The 24,965-nt window shown below is 32.0% G+C and overlaps 2 protein-coding genes across 2 annotated transcripts; both read right to left on the bottom strand.

Moving 5' to 3' along the window:
* Window positions 1-4,110: 4,110 nt before the first annotated feature.
* Window positions 4,111-14,621, bottom strand: LOC120081009 (macro domain-containing protein VPA0103; the record flags this gene model as incomplete). The annotated part of the gene is made up of 7 exons (XM_039035691.1): window positions 4,111-4,469; window positions 9,972-10,041; window positions 10,295-10,369; window positions 10,453-10,548; window positions 10,625-10,727; window positions 10,812-10,860; window positions 14,298-14,621. Coding segments are annotated over 7 exons (792 nt in total), but the record flags the coding sequence as incomplete, so codon positions are not given.
* Window positions 14,622-19,133: 4,512 nt separating this feature from the next.
* On the bottom strand, window positions 19,134-23,841 carry LOC120082190 (expansin-A4-like). The gene is made up of 3 exons (XM_039037456.1): window positions 23,636-23,841; window positions 22,660-22,972; window positions 19,134-19,826 (listed from the first exon to the last, which is right to left on the bottom strand). The coding sequence occupies exons 1-3, from the start codon at window positions 23,769-23,771 to the stop codon at window positions 19,523-19,525; spliced, it is 753 nt and encodes a 250-aa protein (XP_038893384.1). The 5' UTR covers window positions 23,772-23,841; the 3' UTR covers window positions 19,134-19,522.
* Between the last annotated feature and the right edge of the window lie 1,124 nt (window positions 23,842-24,965).

Genomic DNA, 24,965 nt, shown 5'->3' with positions numbered 1-24,965 from the left:
TACCCTAAATATAAATTAGGAAAAATATCAATTTATACCCTTAAACTTTGGAGTTGTATTAATTTAAACTAATAATTGTATCAATTTAAACCCTAAACTTTGAGAGTTGTTCAATTTAAACTCCAAACTAATATTTGTATCAATTTAGACCCCGAACTTTCATAAATGTATCAATTTAAACCCCAAACTTTAATAAATATATCAATTTAAACCCTCAACTTTCATAAGTATATCTGAATAAAACATAATAGAGGATTTAAATTGATACAATTATGAAATTTCAAAGTTTAAATGGATACATTTATAAAAGTTTAGGGTCTAAATTGATTCAAATATTAGTTTGAGATTTAAATTAGTAAAAATCCTAAAGTTCAAGGTTTAAATGGATACAATTATTAGTTTAAGGTTTATATTGATACAAACCTCATAGTTCAGGGGTATAAATTGACTTTTTTTTCTGTAAATAAAAATAAAAACCCTAAAATTAAGCACATAAGTTTGTTAAGTTGGTATGAATGCCTCTTTTTAGGTGTCCAATTGAAATCTGACTTACAAATAAAAAAAAACAAAGAAAAAATGGTCTTTTGTTGAAGTTAGGTACATGCGAAAGCACCTATTTAATCCAAAACGCACAAGAGAACTTGATGCTAACATGAGGTTTCGTTTTTTTTTTTCTCTTGCTTCTTCCTCTCGTTCCTCATTAGATACAACTATAAATTGAGTTTCTTTCTTTATTTGGATTCTTTCTGTCACTTCTTCTTCTTGCTCCTTGATCTCGTGGGTCTCTCTCGTTTCGTCCTTTCGCACGGATTCGGAAGAAGAAGGAATGCAAGAAAGAAAAGAGGAAGAAACACAGAAGACAAAAAGAAAAAAAAAGAAAGGAGGAAGAAAAGGTTTCAAAAATTGAAAGAAGTTGCCAAAGGAGGAGGTGTATTGGCAATGGCAAAGAAGAAAAAATTGAAAAAAGCTGCCGACTGATTGAAGAAAAAAAGTGACTGCACATTTTTTTCTAACAAAAGGAAGTTGTACAGAATAACAACGGAGAAAAGAAAATTGAATAAGCAGAAGCTTCCAAATCTGGAGTGAGAAGAGATGAGCAAGAATCGAGAAACATAGTATCACACATGCTCGACGCATGGATTGAGTTGGATTGGATTGTGGTATTTTTGGATTAATCCGAAAATTCGAGTTGACTAGATTGACAATCCAAACGACTCAAATAAACTCTCTAATCCAACCCTTAAAAGTCGGGTTGGATTGGGTTAGATTGTCGGATTGTAACTTTTCTTTTTCTTTTTAATTAAAAAATGTAAATTTATATATAATATATGACTAATAACTAAAATCTCATAAAATTCAAATATTAAATACCAAATATGTATGATATTATTGCAAACTTTAAACAAAAACAAATATTATAACTATTCTAAAAGGAAAATATTAAAAATTCACAAATTAATCAATGCAAAGTAATCGAACTTAAACAAAGACAAATGTGTATATATATAATTCGACTTAGATTGAGTCAACCCAATTTTTTTTAGCCAATCCACAACCCAACCCAACCCAACAAAAATAGAAAAGGTTTAACCCAACTCAACCCTTACATTTTGGGTTAGGTAGTCCAGGTTGTCGGGTCATTTGAACACTCCTAACACATGCATCATTTGTACGTTTTATTAATTTCACCACATGTTGATGTTAACAAAAGGCTAAAAAAAACATGATTTCCAAAAACTACGTTAGATTTCAATTTGTCCCTTTGTGTAGTTGTGCTAAGCAAGAGGAAGAAGCAAGAAGCAAGAAGCAAGAAGAAAAAACAAGAGAGAATCCGAATGTTCGGAAAAAAAAATTAAAGAGAAAATTGTAGTTGTGTTTGATGAGAAACGAGAGAAAAAAGCGAAATGAAAAAATGGCGAGAGGGAGAAACAAGAATACGTAAAAATTATGTTACAACCTAAAATATTATCTTTATTTATTTATTATTTATTTTCTTTAAAAAATATCTTAATTTAATTGAGTTATATTCATGTTGATCATGTTTAAATTACTATTCAACCGGACAATTTAAGAAAATAAACAAGAAACCCTGTTACTTCATGATTTGTCCATTTTGCAATCTTTAAATGTCAAATGTAACATCTCTTATGGTAGGTTAGTAGTGGTTTCTCTTTCATAAAATCCATTTATAATTAAGTTGGAATATATATAAAAGTTAAGTTAAATTACAAGTTGCATCCCTAAACTTTAATGTTTATATCAACTCAGTCTTTAAACTTCAAAAAATATTTAATAGATTTGTAAATTTTTAATTTCGTCTTTGGTAGTTCCCTACCAAAATTAAAACTTTAATAAAGTAATTGATCTATTAGATATAAATTTGAATTTTAATTCCAATAAAACTTTAAATTTTCTATTTTATGGATAGTAGATTTGTAAGATTTTTTAAAAAATTGAAAGTTTAGACCTCATTTGACAGCCATTTGGTTTTTAGTTTTTTTTTTTTTAAATTTAAAAATTAAGACACCAATTCCACCTCCAATTTTTTTTTTCATTTGTTATCTACTTTTTACTAATGATTTAAAAAACAAGCCAAATTTTAAAAACTAAAAAAGGTAATTTTTAAAAACTTGTTTTTATTTTTTAAATTTGACTAAGAATCCAATCATTGTATTTAAGAAATATGCAAATTATTATAAGAAACTGAGAGAAACTAGACTTAATTTTCAAAACAAACAATCAAAAGCAAAATAATTACCAACGAGACATTAAAAGTTAAATTTATAATTCTGAAAGTTAAAAAACTAAATAAACTCAAACTTTAAACTCAAAACTTCAAATTTTACCGATCAAATTTGTAATTTTTAATACAATTGCTATAACTATCTGTTACTTTCACAACAACAACAAAAAAATAATAATAATAAATAAATAAATAATAAAAAAAATTATAAAAGTACTCTTTAATTAAATCCTAAATCTAAAATGGAGTGATGAATATGTGTGTTGAATGTTGATCTTGCATCTAAGATATATGCGATTTGACAAAACAGTTAACCTTGCAAATTAGTAATGTTGATAGATAATCTTATAGCTCAAATAGCTTACTCTTAGAATGTAATGTATTCCATCAACATGAATGAATCTTCTCTTCATACTAAAATTACGAAAGTCGACGTAATTTAATTTCAATTGCATTTACGAAACTCAAACAAACATCCTTCAACAATTAATCGATCCTTGTACCGGAACAAGGTTTTTCAAGATAAAGACGATTAATCGAATTAATGTTAATATTCTCCTCACTATGTCTAGAACACAAACCATAAAGTTTTGCTACAAACATATTCTTACCATCTAAATTGTCATTCATCTCTCTCGATCCTCTTATAAAGGAAAATCTATTAGTGAATACTATCACAATGTTGCTAATAGTGTTTGATCGATGAAAGAGAAACTACAAAAAACAGTTTTGAAGCTATATAATAGCTATTAAAGAATAGATAGATCTTCAAATCTTATATCCTACGATTAATCCTCGTTTTGGATTAAAGGATTCCAAGAACCTCTTTATTCCGAATCTGATCCAATTCCTCTAGCATCACAAACCCCAATTAAATTTCTTGTTATCGTGGCATTCGTCATCAAGATGGATTGCCCTTACATAGTTCCATCTTTCTTCTCTGTCCACTTCTTTGGCTCCTAAATTTGAACTCTAGTCACTTGTGTTCCTCGTATGTATGTCTTAATTGTTGAGAGGGTTGCTAACCTAAAGTAGCTAGGTGGGGAAGTAATGAAAAAAGAGTCTTCTCCCCTTCACGAAAAGAAATCCAAAAGGATAGAAGAACTGGCCTACATCTCCTAACTACAGCACTTCTCGATGGCCATTAATAAGATACTGGAAGTCTTAAACATTTATAGAATTGGGATAATCAATTTTGATTTGTAGGCTACTTGATTCATGGTTTTAATTTGAGCTGGATTTGAATTGGTGTGGTCAGCAAATCCTAACTTGCATTAATTTATTCTAAAGATTTCATTTCCATTGAAATTTGGTTAATTCACCATGTACAGGGATCCCACAATATTGTGGCAACCTCACTCAACAAATTGTTCTCATGAGAGCCATTAGATTCTTCATTAAGTTTCATTGTCTGATCAAGAAACCATTTCCAAGCATTAAATATACAGATAAAAGCTATTAGCAGTAGATCAAGAGGATTCAAGCATATGCAATTTTAGCACTCTACATTGGAGAAAGGATCCAATGTTTATTCTAATAACCCCTTCAGAGAATTTGATAAGAAAGCATGACTCTGTTCAGATGAATACAACACAAAAGCTTTAAAGGGCAAAGGTGAATGATACCATTACCATTACTAACGCAGCCTGCACTAGTTCTTGAGCAGTTTATTTGCTTTGTCCAACCAAACATTGTAAATATCAGAAGCATAAAGGACAAAGTGCACCTGCATTAATGTAGAAAGTCATTAACCAAGATTAGATTTGAGAAGAACAATAAGAAACGTCAGGTGTATATTCTATGAGCAAATGGCTTTTCATTTTTTAAAGCCTATAGGTTACAGAAACTAATGGGATAGGTTACAGCTTGCTCTCCCTTCCCCTGCACACACTAAAAAATAATTTTTTTAATTTCCTTTTAAAGAAAAAAATGAACTATCACATGACAATTTTTAATTGGGTGTCATTTTTAATTGGGTGCAACAGTAACTGCACAATAGATGGGTGCAGCTAGGCTACACCCCAGTTTTTTCCAAAAAATTTTCGATTAAACCGAATGAAACGGTTGTCAATTTGGTTTGATGGTATGAGTGTGCAAATATGAAAAACCAAAAATGTTAGGTTGGTTTCATGTTTGTCAAGGCTGAGCTGATATACTGAGCTGACCGACAACATAGTATATTTAAAATTGAATTTAAAAAATCGTTAGCAGTGGAGTTGGCTCACGACATGTTTCTATAACCTTATGGTCCTGAGTTCAATAAAAGGGGGGATGCAACTTTTTTATTATAAAAATATATTTAATGATGATTTTCCTTCTTGTCAACCAATTCAACCCAGCCGTGTCCATTTGTAGTTTCCCTAGGCCCAGCCCATGTATCCCTGCAGTTATCAAAACAGTGAACCGGCAGACTGAATTGACTAAACTGTTTGTTTATTGGTTTCAAGCGGTTCAGTTGTGTCTATACCATTTTGATTCAGTTATCTAATTTTTTATATAACTTCTGTCATTCGACTTCAGTTTCACACTTATACTGATCAGCATTGCCAGATCGAACCAACTTCAGTTTGACACTTAAGTGACTTCGGTTCGACTTCAATTTGACACTTAAACCTGTAAAACCGAACCAAACTGATTACACCCCTACTTCACACATCTCTCTGAACATCTCTCTCTTTTTAAAGAGAAGGAAGGGGGAAGGCTCGCGTATCATGTCATAACCATGATTGTCTAGGGTGGTGTGCTATTTGCCTATGGTCATAGACACGAGACAGCAAGCTTTTTAACTGCCTAGCATAATAACTTGAAGCTCTGCATTTTTTGCTGATCAGTGGTCACTTGCCTTTAAGGGCATTCCGCATTCTTTCTTCTTTTAAAGAACTTGTTCCAGAACTACTGAAACTTTTCAGTAGGAAGAACCACTGAAAGTTGAGTAAGGGCAGTCCCATTTCCAGCAAAACTTCACCTAGATAGATCAAGACTAGCTCCTCTCCCCACATGAGATCCCATATAATTTTCTCCAAGGTTTTAGTCACTCTGTTAGGAATTTTGAAGGAGACAACCCGGGATGTCTGAAAGACCTGCCTGCACCAAAGTGAGTAGTGGTAGAGATGTTCCTCCACTTGGCTAACCTGATCCAAAAACAAGCCATTATCTGGCTTGTCTAGCGTTATCTCCAAAAGGAAAACCTAGATGGTTAAGGCCCGTTTAATGATCATTTAATTTTTGTTTTATGGTTTTTCAAAATTAAACTTAAAAACATGACTCCAATGTTACTTTAAGAAATGTCAAAATCCAAGGAAATCGAGAAGAAACAACATAAATTTCGAAGCCAGAAAACCAAAAACGAAACCGTTATGACTCTACCTTACATCCAAGAACCGCTTTAGAAGCAGCTTCCACATAACTGACACTGAGGCCTATGATGGAGGGTAGGGACAGGTTGATAGAGGCTACAAGCTTCAAGTGAGAGCTCAACAATTAACACCCAACTTTCCAACAAACTATCCTCATAGAGGATAAGAATTAAAGGTGTCACAATCACCTACATACTGAAAACGAAAAACCTCTAGTTTCTACTTTCCCAACTTGAAGCCTTCAAGGATCTTCTTATCACAACAATGATGAATAAGGCAGCCAAAGGAGTATCCCTTTAGCATGAAAAGGAAGGAAGTGAAGGGTCCGCCAGTCTAGGCTACTACAATCAACAATTTATTCCTTGATTTCTCATTGATAATACTGTTGTGTTGGCAAAAATACAGAATCCGGAATCCATTAATATTATCCACTAGACTTCTAGGCTAAGTCTAAAGCCTTTAAGCTCTAAGGTCGTCAAGGTAAGACCAACCTACCTCATAGACTTTTTCAAAATATGCATTCAGCTGAAACTTCTTTTCTTTAAAGATGTCCACTCTACCGGCTTTTTAACAATAAGAATGGCATCCAAGAGTTGTCCAAATTTCAAAGTACATCACACTGCTATTCCCACAATCAAGTTGTGCTTTGCTGAGATGATCGCTCTACTATTCTTAAAAAATGCTGTGAAGCTTTAAGGAATCTTTGAAAAGATTGTTCGCAATAGAAATGAGGGATTTACAAGCACCATTTAGATCAAGCTGTTTAAGCTGCTGATGTATGACAAAAGAATTTGGTCCAATTGCTGAATGGGGCACAGTCTTGTTTTAATTGTCAAAAGAGTAACCAGTTCAAAAGGGTTCTCTTGAGATTACTAGTTGTTGGCAACCTATGATGTTCTCATCTTATTGATCATTCTCCGCTAGAAAGAGTGCAACCGAACTTCAAAAGTGGCTCAAGTCAAGCTAACAAAAAGAGCCTCTCAAGGCACGTAAAAGAAATAGGCAGAAAGCAGTTCAGCGTCAACTTTTGAAGTTCTGAGTTGGAGACATGGTGCTAATCAAACAAAAGCTAAGGCTCGAGTAAAAACTAACATCACATAAGTATGGAGAACCTGTAGAGATAATCCAAAAAGTCCGAGAAACTTATAACAATGTTTAATAAACATCATATACTAAAAAAATGTAAAATAAGACCCATATAATAATCACAAAAGGACATAGAGACCAAACCCGAAAGAGAGAGATGGACCCGACAAGGGACCATGATAAGTGGCATAAATATGCTTGAGTTTTAGTTTAGCTAGTTTATGTATAAATAGATGAGTTTTCACGGGTTATTTGTTTGAATTTCAGGTTTATAAGCAATTAGAGCACAACAGAAGAATTCATGGATAAATGGGAGCTTTTTGGGCATTAAAAAAAGTGAGAAGACGAAGCAGAGCAGCATTGTGATGCTAGGACATTTGACAGAGAGCAGCAGCTGCGCACCTCTTTTCCATTTCAGCCAAAATTTTATCTTTTTATCTCCTATTTTGAAAAGGAGAGTTCGTCTAAATGTAAATAGGATTCCTAAAATATTTAAAGGAACCTAAATAGATTAAGATTAGAATTGAACCAACCATTTCGTTTCAATGGAGGTTAATGAAGAGAAAAGTTCTTAAATATTTTCTGCATATGGAAGGAATTGTTGAGTGACATCTTGACATCTTGTGAGCTAATGACGAAATTTAAGACTTAAGATCGTGGAGCTCATAATAGCATAATAGTTCTTAAGATTGTGGAGCTCATGATAGTAACGAACGTGGCACACATAAGAAGTTCTTTCTTTTCCCTTTCTTTGTAGATTTTATTTGGATATTTTAATTAGAGTTCTTAATTTTTATTAGTGATTTGAGTTGTGGAACTCTAATTTTATGGATCAGTGTTTTTGATTTATTATTTAATTTTAATAAAGATTCTCATGTTACAATTATCTTGCATGCAAATTAAATGCTTAAACTTTTATTATTTAGGCCATTTAATGAATAATCTTTGATTTGGGTTTTAGCTCGACAAAAGGGGACTTGAATTAGAACATCATATTCGCATGGCTATTTGTAAATCCTAAAACAAACATGAGAGGTTCATTTAGTGATCATTTTGAGAAGGAGCTCAATGCCTTACTCATTTTTTAAAAACATGCAGACATGTTACGGTTTAACTCTAAGCATGAGACTTATCTGAACTTGACTAAAGCCTGTTATTAGTAATTCATTTTATTCTTGATTTAATTAGAAGACTTATATTATGCAACAATCCATTCATGTATTTGTGTAATTAATGCATTTATTCTTCTGATAAAAGATTAATTGTTCTTTTGATTTAAGTTTTTAACTCGAGAGGGTGGAATTTAGATTAGAATAACATATGCATGACTATTAGTGGGATCTTGCATGAGAGTGTATATTTTCTAATCGAGGTCGTTGATTACTTTTAAGGGAAGTCCTGAGTTCTTATAGTGACAGACAAGAATGTTCTACTTGTAGTGACAATGGGATAGATCGGGGATACTTTTAGGAGTAGTTAACAAAAGATTCATAATGTCTTGCTTGTCTTTAAAAATTATACAGCTATGTTAGGTTTTAATTATAGGCAAGAGAATTAACTGAGCCCAAAAGAGGAAGTTAATAACCACAACGTTTTCTTGGCTTGTGTATGTTGCATGATAAAAGTAATCTTTTATTTGCTTGAGTTTATTTCATTGCATGAATCATATTTAAACTTTTTCTCCAATTGGTGTCTCCACTTAGTTGGGAGTAGGAGTGGTGATAATTTAAAGAATCCATCTTCAAAGTTTAAGTTCTCTAGATAAAATGAGGTAGAAATAATTGTAGTACTTAACTAAATTAATGGCACAATCTTATGGACGATACTGGCATTCAATCAATGTATTAAAACTAGATACTGTACACTTATGGTTATGCATGGTGTAAAAAAAATCACACAACACAACAAACCACACCTCTTACTTAGGTCTCTCAAACTTCCTAAAAATTATGTTGTTCCTCTCAACTCAACATCCCCACAAAACTACACAAACCCTAGTGAACCACAGACAATGCCCCTCGTCACAAAAGGGCAAGTGAAGAAGTCACAATAGGAATCAAAGAGATACAGAGATACATCCTCTAGGCCGAGCTAGATGAAAACTGAAGGCTCCAGCTTCAAACCGAAAACACATAGTCACAGCCCCCAAAAAGGTGGTCAAGATCCTAAGCCGCCCCTGTAAAGAATACAACACTATGACCCTAACAAACCCATCAACTTCCTTGAACCACGATCCATGGTATTAACTCGCACAAACAAAATCTAACCTGGTTGAGAAATTTGACCTTCCATACCGAGCAGAAGATGGAGGAACTAGCGGGTGAGGGTTCACCACACATAGAAGAAGCGACTACAAGAAAAACCGACAAGGCCCACCAAGGCAGTTAATCCCTCTCTTTAAGGCTAACTGAAAACTTTCCTATCAAAGATAAGAGGACCATGATGGGATGATCCCAACACGTCCAAAATATTTGAAGAACATATTCGCATCCTGCAACGAAAAGAAGGACACGTTCCTAAGTGTACCATAGGAAAATTGATGTAGGAATTATAACAATCTTCCTTTGTTGAATTTTTTTAATATTAGTTTTAAGTTTTGTAGCTTTTATGCTTTTGTTATCCGGCTGCCTAAGAGGTTGTAATTCCCTTTGTAAACCGGTTACTAAACGTGGTTGACCGGCTACCTAGGTGTCCAGTCACTCAGTGTGTATAAATAGGCTTTTAGCCTACAGTCTTGTTCATTAATACAAGATTAGTCATTGAATTCTTGGAGCATTACACCTTACTTCTTTCAAGCCCTGGGAAAACTCCTTAACGGTAGATAAGGCTACTGTGGCAGCTTCATCATAAGGATACCTGCAAGTGTATAATAAAAATCAATAAAAAAATATATGTTTCAATAGGAATCTGGATCAATCCATCATTGACCAACTAATAGTAATAACAGAAATATGGTACAAACTAACACGAACACGCACGCACAAGCCATTAGAAAACTAAATTTAGAGGAACTTTACCAATCAATCATGAAACTACTATTTTTTAATTATAAAAAAGGGGTATAAAGAAAACACACACCAAAATTTCTAATATCAATATGATATCTTACCGAAAAACACCGCAGGATATGGCGGGAAAGGCAATATATTGAATGTTATTCTCCTTTGCCACGGCCAAGGAATTTCTAAATCAATATGACAATAGAAAACGTTATATCCTGAATGGTAAATCAAACTCAAAAGGAGAATGCAATTACATAACAAGAACCTATATGCGCTTCTCAGTAGGGCCTGGGGGTTACTACTGACGTTGTAGATAGGTCCAACAGTATGGATTACATGAGATGCTGGCAACCGAAAACCTCTGCATTTTAAGATCACGTTAGCATGTAGAAACAAAACTATTGGTCATGATCAGTTACTGAATCAGAAGAGCCTACGGTGTAATCCTTGCTTCTCCAGTTGGACAACGGATCCCAGGTTGGACTTCTTGGACAGAATAACATGCTTGTACGAGATCTGGCCCAGCAGCATTATGTATGGCTACAAAACAGCGAGGAAAGAATATTTAAGATGGTAAGTTTGTCCAACAAGTTATAAAGCTAAAATAATGTTGAAACTCCTTACCTCCATCAGCACCACCACCCCCGAGCATTACCTTATTTGCTGGATTAACCTAAATAAAATTTAGGCCAAAGAAACTGAAGTTTAATAGATTTCATGGTATTGAAAACTCCTAAAAATAAGAAAATACAGGACAAAGCACATGGTCCATATGAATCCTTCTTACAGATGTAGTATAATTAGTAATAGTTTGGTAATTTTAATTTTGAGTTTGCTTTAGTTTGCTGGTTGGTTAGTTAATTTACTTGGTTAGTGGGGCTAAATATTCTATAAATATAAAGGTTAATCTCTTGTTTTAGCCATCCTTCAAATAATAATAAACACTTTTGGTTCAGAGTTCCTGAAGATCTCTCTGCTTGATGCATGATTGCATCACTTGCACTGCACAATGAGCTAAATACAGGTGCTTAATAAGGAGATACAAACAGCGTCCCAAAAGTTGGATACATTAAACTTCATGAGGCATGCAATTGATCCAAACCAAGCTAGTATGATCACACTGAATTCTGTCAAGAGTGATGTCGACATTGAATTTAAGATGCACAATATTAGATGAATCATAGAAACACTATCGCCATATAACGGTCAGACAGGAAATCATTTTAAGACAGTTTGCAATTTTGGCATGCAAGGCAAGGTAGCAGACAAGTTTTTTTTTGGTTAGGTAAGAAACTACAATTTCATTGAGTAAAATGAAAGAATACAATGGAATACAAAAAACAAGCTCAACAAAAAAGGGAGTCCAACCTTAACTACAGAAAATGACTCTAATTTAAAAGAACAATATTAAGATCATAGTTACAGAAAGGTCCAAAGATCGGCCCTCCAAGGAGACATTAAACCTAGCCCCCTCCTAGAACCTCCTCACCCGATCTCTTAACCTATCTAAAAATTCTATTGTTTCTGCTAACATGAACATAGCTCAATTGGCATAAGCTTGTACTATCCACCTCAGGGTCAGAGATTCAATTCTCCACTCCATCTCACATATTGTCAAATAAATAAATAAATAAATAAAATGATAATAATTTTTTTAAAAAAAAATCTATTGTTCCTCTCAAGCCAAATATCCCACAAAATTGCTATTGAAATGTCCTGAATCTGTTATGGCGCTTCGAACGACCTAGTACGGAGAGAGGAGTGCACTATATAAACTCTCTAACCCTAGAGGCACCATATTATTTTGTATTTTGTAACATTCTCTCTAATAAAATTGTTCTCCCTTTGTCTCATGGACGTAGTTAACGCATTGTTAGTGAACCACGTAAATCTATGTATTGATCTTCTCTATTCTTTTATGTTTTATGTATTTTTTACTTGCCGATTTCATAACAACGGCAAAGAAACCACAACACTTTTCCCTTCTCCCTAAAGGGAAGATTCAAAGGCACCTCCTCCAACATAGATCTCCCATTTTATTGGGAACCCCAAAAACCTCGGAAGCTCATTCCATGACCCCAAAGGTAAAGAGAAAACTAGCAATCTCACAGTAGATGATTTAGATTCTCCTCATAGTCATGCCTCCAAAACGAATGCACCAGTATGGGAACAATACATAGGAAGAATGTCTTTGGGCATGATCCATGGTCCTAGCTCCTAACTCTCCCATGTAAAATCTGCCACGCAAAAACCCTAGCCTTCTTTGGAATTTTAACATTCTAGCACGAGGAAAAAGCAAAGAAAGTCAAAGCAGAAAGAGTAGGAGAAGAGATAGACAAGAAATCTTCTTCTGAGGCACCTCGATAGTATTTAGACTATTACTAAGCAAAATCCAAGATAGAATACTAATTCGATTTGGAGCTTTAGACTTCCATCAATCTGATATAATTCTTAGACCTCCTGCATAACCAATTGCAAACCTTACCCCTTCTCGACCCTTCCCACTTGAACTTCCTCATGACCCTCTCAAGACTCTTACTCACAGAGTTTGGAATTCTAAAAAAAAGACCATAAATAAATGAAAATTTCACTCAACATCGCCTGGATGAGGGTAAGCTCCTATTTTGGAGAAACGGGTTTTTTTTTTCCATGTAGACAAACCACTTTGAAAACTTTCAAAGACAGGGTTCTGGAAAAACAAGGTATTCGAATTACCACCCAAAAGAACCATAGCTACCCAAGAGCCTAACTTGAACCAGTAATAATTCAACCCTTTTTTATAGAAATAACTCCATATTAGGGTTGTAATAATTCAACACTAATATGGAGCTCTTCCCCTTATTCATCTTAAGACCAAAAAATCACTTCTAAAAGCGAAAAAGCCCAGCTAAGGTTAAGAAAGGAACTCACTTGGCCCAATTGAAAAAAGAGTATGTCAATTGTGAACTAAAAATGAGAAAGGTGAACCAAATCTTCCCCACCTTAAACCCCTCAGCCACTATCTACTCCTTCCTCCACACCTAACAAAGGTCATCAACCACCAAGAGAAAGAGAAAAGGTGACAAAGGGTCATCTTGCCTTAGACCGTCAAGGTAGTTCATTAGTTTGGTACCCTCCTTCTTTATCTTCATTCTTGGAGTTATGGTACAGTTTATAATGCAACTACACTTAATCAAATATATTATATATATTGGACGGGAGCCATTTCGAATTTGAGCTTAAAAACTATTTTTCTCACTTATGTAGTATATAAAAGATAAGAAAATAATAAAAATTAGTGACTACATTTTTAGTTGTTTTCACTTAATGTGATCGCACCAAGGCTGTCATATCCTTTGGAAATCATGGAAATCAGAATCATGCCTAATGAACTCTAGTCCATACAGTAACCTAAATCTATACAAATACAAACCCACAATCACAAATCTACAAAACAAAACTTCACGATTTTGGCACTATCGTTTTGCTTTTTGATTTTGGGCCATTATTTTGGAGGCTTTTGGTTGGTCTTTGCCTTTCCCCAACAATACTTCCCATCTCCTGACAATTATTTCAGTCGGTCATCCTTTTCATGGTATTAAAAAGAATGTTGGCTTGTTTTCAGTCATGCTTTCTTCTAGATATTTCAGTCGGTCATCTTTTTTTTTTCTTTTTTTTTTTTTTAAATTTTGGTGCAAGAACAAACAACCAATTTACTCTTTATAGCTTTTCCTATTTAATCTCCAATTAGAGAGTCTTTTTGTAATTCACCTCTATGTATTTCATTCATCAATGAAACCGTTTCTTTATTTTTTTAAAAAAATCAAAATTCTACAAAATAATTCTCAGTAACTTCATTGATGATTCTAGGTACCTCCAGGTCACGAAGCAAAGCAATGGGAAACAATCCAACCCTACAGCATTATCCCCATTTTATTCAACTACAAACTGAAAGCAATTTATAAAAAACAAACCATCCCATCATTTAAACAAAGGATAGTTCTGATCATTACTCAAGGCAGAGGAGATTTCAACGGATTAATTCCCACTACCCTTTTCCAGTAAACAAATAAACATAAACCCTTAATAAAATAGCATATTCTAAGGAGAGAGAGAGATAAAGTCACCGACAATGGCGTCAGAAGAACCATCGATGAACCACTGTGTGATATCACCCTTCTGAATAACGCAAGCGGTTGAGGGAGATACTTTGAAGCGAACCACTCCACTCCCCGATTCATTCGCCATTGAAACGGCCAAGGTTCTTGCTGTTGATCGTCGGAAATGAGGTGAAAACGATAAATTTGAAGAGAGAGTGAAGGATTGGAATTGCGATAGCGATGCCCTGCGGAGAATGGAGCTGCCCACTGCTACACTGTTCCGCCGAGCCGTGCTTGTCATCAGAACAAATAGAAGTTGACGGAAGTCCGAAATTTGGTCTTTCTTAAAATAATAATTATATATAGGTTGTTTTCAAATAAAAAAAATGAACCAACTTATTTATAAATATATAATTGTATATGGAAGTCTATTACGTGACATTTTGTCATATTTGAAAATATTTTCGACGGTTTTACTATAAGAAATTTTCAAAAATAGAAAAATAAGATAAACTATTTATACAAAATAACAAAATTTAGTCATCTTCCCCATTCTCCGTCTTCTTCTTCTTCAGTCTTATCTCTGTTTCTATCTAACCCACACACTTTCTTTTCTTCTTCAATTTGATCTCAGACTCTCTCTAACCCACACACTCTAACATCTAGCAACCACTATACTCATGCCCAATCGTCAATCCACCACTGTTTGAGTCTAATCTGGTTGTATGTCGCCGTCGGTGAGTCGATTTTTCTCTCTCTACCCAACTCACTCTCTCTATTCCTTTAATTCTTAGATCAGTGCAGCCCAATCCTCGTCGCCGCTGTCATGTCATCGCCAAGGTTAGAGTTCGCTGGATTTTTTGCCATTGGGGGTAAGATTTTGGGCATTTTGGATTAATTTTGTTTGGTTATTGAACACCCATTAAGTTTTTGTTATACTTGAGTTTTATTACTTTTAGATAGTTGTGATAGACAATGTTATCAATGTCTATTACAGATGGACGCAGGTATAAGTCTATCAACGTCTAACAATGATAGAAACTGATAGAAGTTTATAATTTATAGAGGTTGATAGAAACCTATCAGTATATATCAGTAAAAGAAAATGATAGAAGTCTATCATTGATAGAGGTTGATAGGAACTGATACAAGTCTATCACTAATAAACACTGATAGAAGTCTATCTGTTTATCAATGATAGAAACTGATAGAAGTCTATCATTGATAGAGGTTGATGGAAGTTTATCATTGTCTATCAGTGATAGGAACTGATAGAAGTCTATCACTAATAGACATAATGTCTATCAGTGTCTATTAGTTTTTTTTTTTTTTTTTTTTGTTATTTCTATTAATAGTTTGACATTTTTCTATCTGTAAAAAATTTCCTTTACTATATATATATATATATATATATATCCTTGAAATTTGTCATTTATTTCAAAAATAGGAATGTTGCCGATTGGGGATGTTTGGAGCGTTGAGTTAGTTATTATAGTTTGTAGGTTATAATAGTATGTATTTAGGATACTATTTTGGTTTAAGTTATAATAGTATGTGTTTGGAGTAAACTATTTTAGCTTTGGTAGAAAATAGTAAACATATAATAAAGAAAGAGATGATAGGTAGTAAATAGTAAATATTGTAACAAATAGTGATTTGAAAAGTAATGTCACAGTTAATTGTAGATTATAATAGTTGAAAACACCAAATATTATAACTGAAGACTCAAACATGGATGTGAGGGTACATAAGCTCATTTCATCTATTTGAAGTTGGGGCCCAAACACCCTCTTAAATTTCACAATTATGTCAAGAATACCTTGAGGGTAGAAATTCTTTACAATTTTGGACAAATCTTGAAGTAGAAATGGTATGGCTTTGATATAAAAAGAAAATTTAGATTACCACATTATTTTATGGTTATCACCACATAATTCTAAGTCTTTATTTATATTCAAAATTCTAAATAATTTATATTCCAATATTTATTTTGAAATGTTTATAAAAGTTTGAAGATAATATTAAAACTTTTGAAAGTATGAAGATAATTTTTCTAAAAACAAATAGCAACTTTCGGATATTTTTATAATTTAGCTTTTCTTATAACTAGATAATACATTTAGAAAGTATAGATTCATTATAGGATGTGGAATTGAAATTTGAACCTTAAGGTCAATAAGATAACTTCATGTCGATTGAACTATATCTTTGTTGTCATGCTATTGTATTATACAAATAATGACTTTGTTCATGTTTTTTATATAGGTTTATCAATACCTTTAGAAATTTTAATTAAATAAAACCAATAAATCTGCATTAATTAATCATTTTGCTAATCGTTAATTTCAAATATACATCGATTCTTATTCTGCTTATCACAATCTAATAGACATGGGTAAAAAAATCTTCAAACCTGTACTCAGATATTGTTAATCACAATTCAATAAAAAGATTGAAAATATGGGTAGATTTTAAATTATTTAATTCCTAGATATGACTTTTCCAAAATATAGAGGGATTCATTTTAATTAAAAATAATAATAATAATATAGAATCTTAAAAAATTTACCATAAATTTGTCTAACCTAATTAAGGGTCGTTTAGATTAACTTGAGAAAAAATATTTTCTAAAAAAATCATTTTTATTTAAATATTTTTTATAAAAAGAAATTAAAATACACTTGAAAAGTTATTTGGAATGGTTGCAAAACATTTTAATTTATTCTAAAACGACTTATTTTTTAAATTTAACACTTGAAAATGTATTCTAAACACACCATAAATTATTGAAAAAAAAAACCAATAAGTCTACACTAGTAATGAGAGATCATAGGAAATTTTCATCCTTAAGTCATGTCACGATGGCTATAAGGGCTACCTTGTCAATGTATCCTTCGATTTGAAGCACTTCACTGTTGAAATGGGAGACATATTATCTTAATGTGTCATTGTTACCTTGCTTAATAGTGAGCAAGTGAGTCGGTGCTTTTCTTTGATCTCGCTCTCCTAAAAACTAGGTTACAAATAGTCGAGTCGACTTTCTGAAAGAAGAAATTGATTTTCACTTCAACTGTCTAAACCATTTCCCTACGAGGCCTATGAGAGTGAAGGAAAATAATCTATACTTGATTACATCTTGTACTCCCTAAAGTCCCATCCCCGACTGAAAAGTATTAAGGTGCTTTACTAGATCCCTTGACCCATCATAGGGCTTTATGATTGGTTGTAACGCCATGCATTATAAATTAAGGCAAATTTTAGAATAAATTATGCCTTTAAATCTCTTGCAGCCTATCAATTCTCAATTTTCAATTCTAATTTAGAAAATTAAAATTTCAGTTTAGTCTCTCAAGATATCTAAATTAAATTTCTTAAAATGTTGGAAAGAAGAGATTTTTAATTAAAATCTTCAATATCAAGATCTTGAAATTGATTGAAAATCCAAAGAATATTAGGATTGTGGAGACAAAACTCCACATTAATGGAAATACATAATATATGTATGTATATATTTATATAACCCTTGACCAAAGTCAAAATAGAAGGCAAGCTATTTTGACCAAAGTCAAAATTGAAAGGAAAAATAAAGGGTTGAAATGAAGATTAATTTGGGCTGGGCCCATTTGAATATTAGGTCTTTGCTTGCATATATATATATGTTAAAGTGAACCAAAAAAAAAAAAAAAAAGGCAAATGTAAATTGGAGGTTGCGGCAGCTTCTTTTATTTTTATTATTATTTTTTTTCCCTTTCATGCACAGTTTGGTTGGAGGGAAAAGAGGGTGGAAACAGGAATGGGTTTACAAAGCCCATGTTTAGTTTGTGGATTTTGTTTATTTATCTTGAAAAAGGTATTTCCTATACATCTTTTAGCCACACAAGTGAAGAAATTACATACTCATTGAGAAGTGTGGGTTTTCACTTCTTCTTCCCTTTCTACTACCATATAAATGCTTATTTTTGTTTATGTTTAGTATTTATACTTTGATTTTGGTTATATTTGATTTTTGGAATAAAATATAGTGCAACTGCTTAAGGTTGTTTTTAATAATTATATAATAAAAATAAAACTGCACAAATTAATTATTTAAAATCAATTAAGGCAAGTTTTTTTTTTATTAGTTATATGCTTTATAATTGCACAAAATTTTGAAAGTGATCACACAATTTAAATAAAAATAATATTTACTTGAGTGATCTAATAATATTCTCATGCAACACAAAACACATGTATTACTTATTACAGGAAAAGTTGATAACATTTTCTACCCAACCAAACATAGTTATCTTTAATTTCCACACATACTATTCTCAGACATTGTTTTCCCATGCACAACCAAATATAGTCAACCTTGATTCTTAGTAATTTTATTCCCATAATTCACAGACATCCTTAATTCCTGGGTATTGAGAAAACCTCAATCTAAACGGCCACTTAGAAATTTTGTCTGTGTATCTTCCATGCAATAGTGAGGAAAATGAGAGAATACAGTGAGTATCTCTTTGGGTTTTGGGCATTTCTCTTTTATTGTTAATTTCAAGATACCGAGTTGTGGTACTAGAATAAAAAATAGTTTGTGTTGGACTATTTGGGAAAGATTTGTAGCACGAGTTTAGGATATTTGTAATTTTCATAATAACATAACCTACAGTTGCAGAAGACTGGACGTAATCCCGAGTTTTGGGCGAACCAGTATATATTTTTCGATGTCGTTCTCTTTTTACCTTATCATCTTTATTTACAATTTTATGATTGATTACTTATTTGGCTCTAATTTGTGAAGTAGGAGTTTGAAATATAATTTAATTTATTATGTATTTATTTATATCTCATAATAAATTCTCAACAATTACAACAACCATAATCATTATCATCATATATATCATATCATATCATATATATTTATATATATAAATGTGAAAGCCTAGCGGGTGCCAGATTATAACACCACAGCAACAAAGGTGCCATTATTATGGCAATTTCATGCATATAACCCCCTCTTTATGATCCCTCCCTACCTTCTCCCAAGACCTCTTTTGAAGGAAAAAATAAACATCACACACTCAAACCAAAAAAGATGTAAAAAAAGGGAAAAAAACACCAAATTTAAACGTTCTCTTTCTTTTTCAAAAAAACTTAAAAAAGAAAGCGAAACAATGCGCCCCGATTCTCGATCCTCGTTCTCGTTCTATTGTTATTTGTTTTGTGTGTTTTGTTTTTAAAGTAGTAGTAGTTGTAGTAGTAATGGTTGATGGTTTAGAATTGAGGGCCTTCAAAGGTTTGGCCAAATTGCCAATTGGAAGGGACGAGGTTATAGGCAGTGAGAGTGCGACCATCGCTGAGAGTGACTTGAAAGGAAAGGCCCTGGCCATTGAGATAGTTGTTGCTTTGCCAGTTTTGGCCCCAATTTCTAGACATGGCTTGCCATCCGGTTCGAGACCCCTTTATCGACACGGCGTGAACGTCGCCTGCACCACCGACGTTCGTGATCAGAACGAGGTTGAAGTACGAGTGGCCGTTGATTGTGAACCTCACTCCACCTTTCTTCATACATGGTACTCTGCAAGTTTTAAAATGCAAAGTTGATGAAGATGTCGAGATGAAAATATTCGAAAAATGTCTATGGAAAATTTTGAAAAGACTATTTCAATAAGTTAATTAAAAGATCTTTTATTTATATTATATTCACGTTAATAACATTTTTGTTTTATCTTATATGTTTCATTTTTTGTTATGATATAATGAAATGTTGATTCACCACTTATATCGATATTGAATTGTAGATATGTGTAAATATTGATGAAAATGTTGACATATCGACGGAAGTTCAACTCCACCAAAGACAAAATGTTACAATTTAGTCTTTCATCAACTTTAATTTATAACTTAGTCTCTATACTTAAATTTTTCTTACCATGTAATCCTTGCATGTAGTTAAAAACCTCATCAAAATTAATAAGTATTACTTTTTTTTATTATGTTCATGACTTATGTTAGTATTTGTAGTTTGTAAACACTTTGTCGTTATTTAATCTATTGATCTTTATAAGTAAGAAATTTTATTAAATGATCCTAACAATATATTTCAGATGTAGGGATTAAATCGTTACAAATTTTAAAGTATATGTAGTTTAAGAACAAAAATATTACAAAATTGAAGAATATACAAAGAGGTCCGTGAGACATAATTTTGAAAGAGTTAAAATCATTTTTGTCATATTCAAAAGTTTCCAAAACACATTTTTAATTAGTCACTAAAATTAATTTATATTTGATTTCACTTTTGCAATTCTCATATATCATCAGTTTTAAATGATTAAAAGCATATGTCAAAGTTATTTGTAAAATAACAAAAGTGATTTTAATAAGTGTAGAATCACTCTCAAACATGTTTTAAACCATTACAAGCTAAAGTTTATTGACTACAAGTGAATTTTAACCTTAAAAATCTCTACTTTCGTAATGAAAGGAGAAATTCAAACTTCGAAACAAAAAAAAATATTCTAACGAAAAAAGTTCAAAATAAAGAGCTAGACAAACACAATAGTGAAATTTGAATATTTATAGTTTAGAGAGTTAAAACTCAGTACCCATTAGTTTTTAGAAATAAAATTCCAATAAAACTTTATAATAATCTCCATGTCTGGCAAAATATTAAAGAATTTTATCAAATCTTAAGAAAAAAAAAATTAATTGTTAAATACTTGAAACTAAATTTAATATTCTCCCAATTATAAAGACCAATTTTTTTTTTTTGTTATCAAAACTATTGAACCAAATTGATAATTTAAACTAAATTATTTCTAATTGTAGGCAAATTCTAAATTGTCAATCTAGTCCTAGCTTAAGAGGATTTGACTTTTGTCTTATTATTATTTGAACACATGACCTATAAAATAGTAAAATAAATCCTTCAATAATTTATTTGAAATTTAGAATCGCACTTTTAGTTTTTGTTTGTTTCATAAGTGCATTATTATATATGATAAAACAATTTCCATCAGGTTCCATTTAAAAGATGTCAATTTGTAGAGAACTTTTTGTATAGACCTAGCTCTTTTTAATAATTACAAACTTTTTAGTAATTAATGAATATTATCCAATTCAATGTTCCAAAAATAATTTAAAAATATTATTATTATTATTATTATTATTATTATTTTGACAATAAATAGGGTGAGGAATCGAATATCTAACATCAAAATTAATAGTATAATCATTATACTAATTGATTGATGTTGTTTTTAATAATTTTAAAATGTTATTAACATAATTTACATATTCACGTATAATCTTTAATTATTCATTATGATTTTGTAATTTATTGAATTAAATTTTCTTATAATCCAAATATGAGCATAAGGCCTATATATGTAATTATAATAGTATTCAAATATTATTTTTGGGTTTCAAACTACATACATTGTTCAGTTAAAAAAAAAAATTGAACACACTAAACTATATATGCAATATAATATTATTTAATTATATATTTATCATTTTCAATTATCATAAAGAGCCTTTGTTTTGCACACACCTAAGATTAAATATCAATGTCAATATATTGACATTATAAGTTCAATTTTATGTATATATTGATAGATATTTACTAGATAAAAAATAAGTCAATTTTGAACTATTATTGATTTAGATATTTCAATTGTATGACACTTAGGAATGATATATTTCATGTATATTCTTGAAATCTTTCCTTCTTTTGGCAAATGTTGTACTATAGTCATATTTTCAATAACCTAACTAAAAAAACATGCATATAAATAAAATTTGTATAATTACATTGAGTAGTTAAGATATTAATTAGTAACATTCGGGAGGCATGAAATGAAGACGCTTCAAAATGAACATAATTCAATTGACATAGTGTTTGTACTATCAATTTCGAAGTTAGATATTTGATTCCCCCACTCCACATATTGTCCAAAAAAAAAAAAATGAAGATGTGAAAAATGATGAATTCAATGGTTAAGATGTTAGTAACCTTTTGGGAAAAGGGTAGAGAGGGAGTGAAAAACTTTGTTTGGGAGGATTCTGAAATAGTTAAATTCATTTTTATCATTTTTATAATTAAATCTAAAGAGTGCAAAAATTAAAAGTGTAAAATTAAGCATGAATTGAGATTTTGAGTAATTAAATGCATGTATGTTTGAGAGTGACTTTAAATTCATCAAAATCACTTTAAAATACGAAAATTAATTTTAGTATTGAAATCTACACTTTTAAATACACTTTTCATACCATCAAAATAAGTTCAATAATTATAAAATATGTTTCATATAATGATTTTTAAAAAAACAAAAGTGACTAATTCTAACTATTTCAAAATCACTCCCAAACATGTACTGAGACGTTTAAGAGAGTAAATTGTTTGTTACCTACGAAAAGAGACGGGGACGATTCCAGCTCGATACTGAGCAATTTGAAGGAAGGCAGGCTCAGCCATGTCGAAGTGTTGGAGGGGTGGGTTGCACCAGCCGCCATTGTTGTTAGGGAGAGCAAAGTTAGGAGGGCAAAAGTTGGTGGCAGTGACCCTGATAGTTCCGGGAAGGCACCATTTAGGGTCATTTGTACAAGTCATTTCAAAGCAAGCCCCACAACTTAGCCCATTGTTGAATAGTGCCGTGCTCAGTGCCACGGTGTTCGTTCCATATCCTTGGCTGTACAAGTTTCCATACCCACAAGCTCCTCCTACACAATTCATTTATCATATCATGCTTGAGAGGTTGAGACTTCTTCGAAGATTGTAAGAGGAGGAGGTGATTTGAAGTCAAATCATAACATTAAAACATATTTGAAAAACTTAACTTATTAATTAATGTGTCAATATGACTATAATCTAGTAATAATGTATTCATTTTCTGAAGTTTGAGGTTCAAATGATCTCCTACACATATTTGTTATACTAAATAAATAACTAGATGGTAAGAAATTTCTTATTGTGTCTATGTTGAATGTTTGACGAGTACGGTTTAAAATTTGGAAAAGTTTATCTTCTCTCTCTTCCTATGTTTCCTATCTATCAAACAAAATTATTTAATAGTGGGTAGCAAGAAATTATATATTTCTGCCTAGCTACCTCAGGTTGAATAAAATTTTGACAAAGGAATTGGGTTGTTTAAGAAAGGGGGCAAAAAGAAAAAGAAAGATGGAAACGTTTTTAAAATTTTGGAGGGAATTAGTTCTCTTGATAGCTTAATTTCTCCATTAAATTTTACATATACCAACCTCACACTAAGGAAATATCATAAGTATATATATGCATCATATTTAGCATCTATTAACAAAAAATAATTAAACAAAATTGAATTGAAAAAAAAAATTTGACATCTCGCGATATTAGTATAGACATACCCATGGTACCAGATGCGTCACCGCCGCCATAAAAGGTGGCGTGGCCGCTCTGCCAACCACCGTAATCCGCAAAAGCAAAGCGAAAAGAGATGAAGAGAGGAAGAAGGAGAGAGGAAAATAGTGAATAAAAAGCCATGATATTAAGAACGGTTATAATTTGAAAATGTAGTGAAAAGTGGGGTTTGTGGGTTTAGAAGAGAAGAAAGGGAGAAATGGGAGATTTATATAGAAGAGGATTGGGCAAGAGGCCATGTGTGTGATAGAAAAACAAAGAGAGGGACTTACATTTGAAGCCTCTACATGTAATTATAACTATTTCAAAGGACCAAATAGCAAACTTTTTTTTTTTTTGAAGTCATTTACGAGGGGGTTTGTAAGAGCACATGCAAATGTTTGGGATAGGGCTCTCAAAGATGCTAAGAAACTTAGGCCCCACTTGCACATGCTCTATTTTTTCTTCTTCTTCTTTTAATTTACAAAATTAGAGAAGACGGTGATGAGAGACCTTTATTTTCTATTTTTAATTACCCAAAAAAAAAAACCCTTTGATTTTGGGGCTTCTAATTGGTTGTTTAGTCCTCCAAACATGGAAAAGCATACATTTTAGGTTAAAAGTTTAATTCTCAAATTTTGGAGTTATTCACATAATTAAGATGCATTTTGATTTGATCATATATTAAGTTGTATCTTTTATGGATAATGTTGTTAATAATGTTGTTAGTTTTTACTTATTTATACCACTAAATACTAGAATTTAGGATGCGTATGATAGGTTAAAAAATCAAGCCAACTGACCTAAATCGACTCAATCGAAGGTGGTCGATTGGAGAAAAGGAGGGGCTCGGTTTTCTAAACCAACAATGTTTAACAATTTTGTTAAAGAATAAGATTGACCAAAATTGACCGACCGACCGTCGACTGGTTTATACTCTTCGACAGTCGATGTCAGTTTGAACATTTACTAGACCGAATATAGTTAGTTGGTGGTAGTTTGATCGAAAAATCGACTCTAACCGACCACTATACACCCCTACTATTACTTGTCGAGAATCAATTTGTAGTGTGTAATGTAATCTCTTCAATAATGCATCGAATTGCGTCATTTTTTCAAGGATGTGTGCTTCTTAGACATCTTCTTTGAGTTAGATCTCAAATTTGCTAACTACTATTAGGTTAGACCTAGATGGATCGGTAGACAGCCAACTCTTTCGCTGACCTGTTTTCTTTCTTCCTTTTTCTTTTTGTCTAATTTATTTATGTATGTTTTGCTTATATTTAATCACTCATTACATTGTAAGTCATTAGTCTCTATTAAATGTCATGTTGAAGT

Source organism: Benincasa hispida, chromosome 7 (genome assembly GCF_009727055.1).
Source record: "Benincasa hispida cultivar B227 chromosome 7, ASM972705v1, whole genome shotgun sequence".
NCBI lineage: Eukaryota > Viridiplantae > Streptophyta > Magnoliopsida > Cucurbitales > Cucurbitaceae > Benincasa > Benincasa hispida.
Note: the sequence above shows the minus strand (reverse complement) of the source record. Positions and strands in the feature narration are given on the sequence as shown.